Here is a 7263-nt window from a genome sequence, read left to right as displayed (position 1 = left end):
TGATCTTCTTTTTGTTCCAGTTGAGTCGGACCGACACTCAACCTTCAGTGCAGATTCACTAACGCATCTTTATATTATTAAACCATTTAATCTTCATCTTGAATATTTCAATAAGCAGCATTGCAACTAGTTGTTGAGCAGCTTAACATTGCACAACAAACTTTATATTCTGATAAGAGACCCGACATTCAAAAGATATTTAAGAAAAGAGGCAGAATTTTGCAAAAATGTGCATATTGCCCAGAACATCTACAATATTTACATTTGATGGAATAGTCCAGACATTTGAACATTAAATATCATCCGTGAATAATTGCAGCAATCTGACAAATACTTGATATGGATAACATAACAATAAGAGTACTTATGGAAAACAAAAGGAGGAGGGGGGGGTAACTTTACTGTTCAGGCAGACCATGGAATCCAACTTATCCATCAGTACAGTAGTGATTGTTCTGTAATGACTTTGTATGCTTTCCAATTAATCAAACGCATTCATACACATTGGATTTAATCTCTTTGATACCCTGTGACCTTCTGAAAATCCACACACGTAAATCTTGAATATATTGGGAAAGCATTTGTATTTTATTACTCCCACGAGCTGCATAATAGAAAATAAACAAGGAAGTCAAGACTACTAAAACATTTAATCAAAATTGGCCCTTAAATATGCAAACATGAAAAAATATGGAAATGTATCTGTACCAACAGGGATATACTTTATTATCTAAGGTGGATACAAACCAATGCTCTATCTGAGGATTTATCATTGACCCACCTGAGAAAGATTCCTTACCTCCGTAATACACAGTGTTGTGCATTTTACACACAGTATCACTCTGCAGTGAAATGTTGTGGTAAACCAGAAGGTTACTGTCTGTAACAACTTTGCCTGTATTGTAATATTTATTTTTTCAGCAAAATCCAAGTGAGGTCACTAAAGTCTGTTGTTGGGATAATTTGACAGATTTGACTTAGTTTCCAGGTAGAATCTGTGAGTGATTTAAAGCTCCCACAGAAAGACACAACAGGAGATTTTAGCAACTTAAAGACAGAAATTCACATGGAAACATTAAATGACACAGTACTCTAAAGTAAACCTCAGTCCACCGCTCTCGTGTTGACACCACATTTGGTGCATTTCCACAGCCACGGCTAAAAGGGTGTTACAATTTCAAGGCTTGAATCAGTGATCAACCTGGGGGTGATTTTTGATCATTTCCTTTTCTTCTTTCTCTTCTCTTTGTTATTATTGGCCGGTTCTGTGGCAAGTGCACTCGGATTGGTGACTTCCTGCTTCCGATCTCTCGACCACTCCTTCTGAAGCTGCCGAAGCAGATCGGGAGTCAACAGCCCGTCTCTCACCAGGCGACCGGCTAGAGAGCTGTCCATCTCTCCTGGGCCCCTTTGTCCCCTTTGACCTCTGCTGTTCGGGTTGGCGTTTTTACCACCTGCTTGTCCACCACTGATGCCTTGCGCCTGCAGCGGGCCCGTGATGGTCGGGTCAGCGGCTCTGATGAGACGGGTGATGTTTCGAACACCCTGCTGTATGATCTCATCAAGTTCCTTTTGGGTCCCCCGAACCAAGGCCGTGTCTGGAAACATGTCCATAAAACGGTAGCTGTGGGGCGGACAAAAATACATTTAAACTGTAAGAAGGCTAAATCTGGTTACTATTATGTTTTCACACACACAGCAGATGATGATATCTGATGGCAACTTCCCATAAAACACATTTATTTGACAAGTGGAAGAGGAAAAAAGCATAACATTACCTTAACCAGAGGTAAAGATCCAACACATCGTGAACCGCTTCCAAGTGAACCAGGTCTTTTATGTTTTTGGGGGCAGACAGAGGCCAGCTGACATGGCGAGCCACCCAGTCGAAGGTCAGGGGTTCGTCACGACTGAACTGACGGGCAAACTGAGAGAAACCACAAGATTTAAAAGTCAGTGCAACAAAACAACTGAAAATCAATAAGGAAAACGTTTGACATGTTTTGAGCGGCGTCATTTCATAATAATAAATACGTTTATACTGTTCAACAATAAAAGATTTTTATCAGTCAAGCTTTAACTGAACTACATCTAGAACAAGTTAAGCACTTGTCAGTGACATTTACCAAACTCAGATAAAAAGGTTCATGGAAATGACTTTTCAAATTGCATGACTTTTCCAGGTTTCCAGAATTAACATTCTTACCTTCAGGAAGGAGGTGCATACAAAAGGTTGTTTTTTGTTGATGGGAGCAGTACAGAAGACGTAGCGCGACCTCAGGTTGAGTGGAATATGTTGAATCATATCAGCCAGAAACTTGAAGTCGTCAATATTGCAGACAAAATACATACCGTCTACCTGAGAGAGGCTGACAAATATGTCCTGCGCGAAAAAGGAGTCAAAACACTTGTCAGAATGAGAAGATGAGGCCACAACGAAACTTCTCCTAAGCACAGTTTTCTAAATGGACACGTAGATCTCCCGGGGGGATCATGGCCCATGTCATTCAAAGCATTAGAGGTGAATAGATGTCTATACTCACAACAAGGTTTGACAGAGTAGCGTCCGGTAGATGATAGGCAAACATCTCTATCTGCTCTGCTGTGGGATGGAGACCTGCAGTCTGAGACCAAACGAGGTGTATCGATTACACTGATTAGAGATACATTTTGCTCCATATTCTTAATGACACATTTTGCTCCATATTCTTAATGACATCTTTACCTTCAATTTAATGTTTGTGTATAAACAATCACCTTTATGGGTTCTACAGAGAGGCTGAGTATTTCTTTCAGAACAGGCAGATCGTTTGTGTGCATGGTGGTAACTTCTCCCTCCTTAAACTTGGAGGCGAACCTGAAGATGTGAAAGAGGAAACGGATTTTAGAAAACAACAACAAAGACCGTATGGAGTACCTTCCTCTGTCTGTTTGAGTGTACTGCATCTGGCCGACCACAGTGCTTGTAAAGCACAGGGACCGGTGTGCCTCCTTATATCTTTGTACTTGTCGCCTGTTAAATCTCCAACAGACTATTACACCAGGAATAATGTCTATGATCTTCTGTCTGTCCCTCGTACATGCATTAAGACCCGTGTAGAGCTTTTGAGAATACGGCGCCTTGCATTCCCACAAATTGTTGATTCTGTGAACGTATTCACTCACCAGCTCAAGACGCACCTTGTGAGACTGGCGTTTGTGTAAAACCAATGTCCCAATCCTGCTTTTGAACTTTGTTTTAAATTGTGTATTCTCTCGTGTCAATTATTTATTGGCTGTATGGTCACACTGTGATTCCTGCCCTGTAAAGCCCCTCGTGACCTTGGTTTGTGAAAAGCGATGCATAAAGACATTTTGTGTACCTACTATCTTTACAACTTGTTTACAATTGTAATGTGACGCTTAACCGTCCTGGATGGGGATGTGTGAAAATGAGACGGACCTCCCTGCGCGGCCTGATATCTGCAGAGCTTGTGATGTGCTGATGGTCTCCATCTGTTTCTCCCCTTTCTCATTAACATTAGGCTTTATCAGACTGTTGAAGATGACACGTCGTATACTCCTGTGGAGACAGACACAGCGGACAAACGAGTCAACAGATCTATACATTTTCATGAATCTTGTAATATGATAGTCTTGTAATACGATAAGGAGGATTAAGGATTAAATCCTCTCTGACATGAGCATCTCCTAGTGGTGGACGCTCGACATGCCACCAAACAGAATAACAGACTAATGTATCCCAATTACCTTTTAGGATGGATATAACAAAATTGAGGTTGATACAAAATCTGAATAGAATGTGGCATTCACTGAGCTTTAAATATGTACGTATGAATATAATTTCAATGACAGAATACATTAATAGTACTACAGTGTGCATGATGGTACTTACAGGTTAAGGCCCATGCCTATCGCATCTGTAGCAACCAGTATCTTGCAGGGGTCATCAGGGTCATTGAACTTTTTGGCCTGTGACAGCTTGGTGCCTGTAAATTTATTTGGAGAAAAGATGACTGTATTCACACATGAACTACTCTTTCTTCAATTAACATGAAATAGGACAAATGTATATAAAAGCAGAAAAAACATGTTATCTCTTAAATACCAGAGACCAGATAAACATCATCCTCTGTTAAACAAAACATAGATGTATCTTAACATTCCTCCAAAAAATCCTCAGACTCACCTGGAGGTAAACTCCCATAAATGACAGCACATTCCAGTCCTCTGGCCTCAATCTGTCTGCTTATGGAGTAGATGTCATTTTTACTGAAGCAGACAATGCAATCTCCCGGTCTCAAGTTTTCTAATGACTCCACGGCATGATCCAAAACTGAGAATGGAGTCAACCGTTGGTAGGTGTTGACCTTAGAGGCGCAGGGGAGAGAGACAGTTTACCCAAGAACATAAAAAAGAATTAAGCTGTGGTTAATATCTGTGGGACGTTTCTCTTCCTGCTGCACTACATCAGAGCCTCACCTCCACCTCCTCTCCAGTGGTGTACATCAGCTCTCTGACAAAGTCTATGGCTGCAGGTTCGCCACACACATGGATCTCCTCTGCGCAGAGACCTACGCAGATACAAAGATGTCAGCTGACTAAGTCAGAAATAACAATACATGATGAAATTAGAAAACTACAAATATGCTCAATCTGCATTCAGTAGGTTTGTTGAAGGAGTTTACTTATTTGTGTTCTTGTGTCATTAACAGGTTTTAATCAATAATTCTCTTTAAAAAGTTTCACAATTGCAAATATTCAGTGGGGGCATTATTGAGAGAATGGTAAAAGAATATTTAAATCATACTTATTTCTTTTTTCTTTTTTTTAAGTTGAGGTAGAAATAATGTAGCCACTCAACAGTTTGTGTGTGTGTGTTTGTGCTTTTGAGTGTGTTACAAACCCAGCAGTGCTCTGGTCCAGGCCCATCCTCTGGAAGGATCTCGGATCATTTGAATTTCATCGATTACAGCCACCTCATCTGTAGGAAGACATATAAAAAGAAAAAAATGAACAACAGCAGTAAGACTTTTTTGCCTCATACAATCTGAGAAGATGGATATCACATTGAATTGTGATATCCAACTGACAATTGTTGAATCTTCTTGTTATATTTATGCTATTAAATAGAATGTATGGGTTAGGTCTACTTACAAGGTGTGGTGACACTGCACATCTCAATGGTACAGGCCACATGACCAGACGCTCGACCTTCTGAATCCATGAAGGTCCTCTCCTCTCCAGTAACCAGGTCACAGGGCACATTCTGGAAATGCAGATTCATTTAAAACAGGACGATCGATCAAGTGACCAAACAAGACATCTTAAAAATAAAGACAGACGAGATAGAAACGAACATAACGTTCCTTCAAAAATGTAACACTTGTGTTGGAAAGTGGAAACTCTTTTTAACAAAACACACGACAAAGACAAACACGTACGGCATCGTTGCTCTTCTCAAAGATCTCATGTGCAAGTAGTTTCAGGGGGCCACAGTAGACTCCCGACTTCGCAGCCAGGTAGCGCTGGATGGCATGGTAGGTTTTACCACTGTTCGTAGGACCAGCATGAAAAATCACCTTCCTCTGGATGGCACGAGCATCAGGGTACCTGACGAACACACAAAGTACTCTTACTATGCATGAATAAACCCTTGCTGGGACACTCCTGAGCCACACTGTAGGCTACGCACCAGTTAGCAGGGACTCTGAGGTCGGAGATCTTTCTCAGGTCATCCATACAGTCCAGCATGGGAAAGATTTGCTTGGCATGACGCATAAAGTATGGGTAAACATCATCAACATGGCCTGTGGATCAGCAGACATTGAAGTTAATTAATTAGTATGATCTCTTGACACAACTCCCATCTTGAGTTAAATTAACAATAAAAGAAACCTGCTCCAGAGCAGATGTCACTAAGGATGATGTGCAGGTCGGCGGGAAGTGACGTTACATCCAGGACATACTTCCTGAAGCTGATGAAGGCCTGGTGGAACAGACGAGCTGTATAGGCACAAAAAAATGAACGTAAAGCAACAAAACAATGGCATTACAAGCTGTCTGTAATTTAAGAGACGATTATATTGAATCATACAGAATTAAATTGTAAACATTCAGCTTTTAAAAGATGTTCTCACCATCCAGGCCATGGTCTGCTGCCAGCTTCTGCATCTCCTTCTTTTTATAAAAACGATTAAGAACTTTCAGAAGTTCACCTGAAGCAGAACATACGATTTAAATCTATTATTAACACACAAGTCATAACAATACTGTCCATTTAATGTCTAAGATAGTGCTAGTAGACAGGAAAGCAGCAGCATAGGTTAATTGTCACCCATTAGTTTTATTATTTCACCAACCAAAAGGCCACCTGCTCAAGTAAATCTACTAACTTTTATCGAGTGGTTGCGTCAGCTCGATTCCCACGCTGCCGTCCGACAGGCTGTCCGTCTTCAGGGAGATGGGGACAAACAGGGACGTGTCCGGAGGCTTTGGAGAGGAGCTGTTAGATGAAACGTGTCTGCAGCAGACCACCGGATCAGCCTGATGTTTTCTGTGGAGCAGACCGGACCCAGCAGTGCAGCGGCTGGTGCTAATGTGGCGTTGAAGTCGAGAAAGCAAACACACACACCGGGTTAAAGACATCTCCGCAGCTCGTTTCTACCCCGGGTGTCGGCACCTCATGCGGGCTACGAACAAAACGTGTGCTACAGTTGCTTCGTAAGGCTGAGCATGGTTAAAATGTGTGGATGGCACGGCACACAGTGCACCAGAGGACGGTCAACACATTCCTCTTCCTGCTTCTACAGCGTGGATCAGGACCCGTCGCCGTATAGCCGCCCACTAATGTGCCTGAATGCATAGCATGTTGAAAATGTGTTTAATATTAGCTACTCTTAAAGCTAAATAAATAGATAAATGAGACAAAGATATGTATAAAAAAGTCTATTTTTTGTTTGGATTTGTAAAACTGTGTAACAAAGTATCAACGATATCAACAGGCATTTAAGGGTTTCTCTGTAGCTCAACCCAAAGATCATATATGCAACTTTAATGATTGTCTCGCCGTCCAACAAATGTCCATTTTACAGTCTCTCTGAAACTGCCTCAAGTAAAACGATCTTTGAAGGTTGTCAATGTCTTGCTCTGACTTATGTAAACTCTCCAGAAAGGGCTCGCTCTTTATTGTTCAGGCACACTTGTAGTCCTGATTGTGTCTTGTAAATCAGGGTTGGGGTTCATGTCTCGGTTTCTATTATA

At 41.3% G+C, this 7263-nt stretch overlaps 1 protein-coding gene across 1 annotated transcript; it reads right to left on the bottom strand.

The window, feature by feature from the left end:
- Positions 1-565: 565 nt before the first annotated feature.
- supv3l1 (SUV3-like helicase) lies at positions 566-6837 on the bottom strand. Its single transcript, XM_037484722.2, has 16 exons — positions 6396-6837; positions 6141-6218; positions 5899-6006; positions 5696-5810; positions 5445-5613; positions 5158-5269; positions 4907-4984; positions 4483-4574; positions 4190-4370; positions 3896-3989; positions 3443-3562; positions 2758-2857; positions 2544-2624; positions 2207-2383; positions 1779-1927; positions 566-1624 (listed from the first exon to the last, which is right to left on the bottom strand). The coding sequence occupies exons 1-16, from the start codon at positions 6646-6648 to the stop codon at positions 1219-1221; spliced, it is 2313 nt and encodes a 770-aa protein (XP_037340619.2). The 5' UTR covers positions 6649-6837; the 3' UTR covers positions 566-1218.
- Between the last annotated feature and the right edge of the window lie 426 nt (positions 6838-7263).

Source organism: Pungitius pungitius, chromosome 4, assembly GCF_949316345.1.
Source record: "Pungitius pungitius chromosome 4, fPunPun2.1, whole genome shotgun sequence".
NCBI classification, from domain to species: Eukaryota; Metazoa; Chordata; class Actinopteri; order Perciformes; family Gasterosteidae; genus Pungitius; species Pungitius pungitius.
The sequence above is the reverse complement of the archived record's forward strand: the minus strand, read 5'-3'. Positions and strand labels throughout refer to the sequence as shown.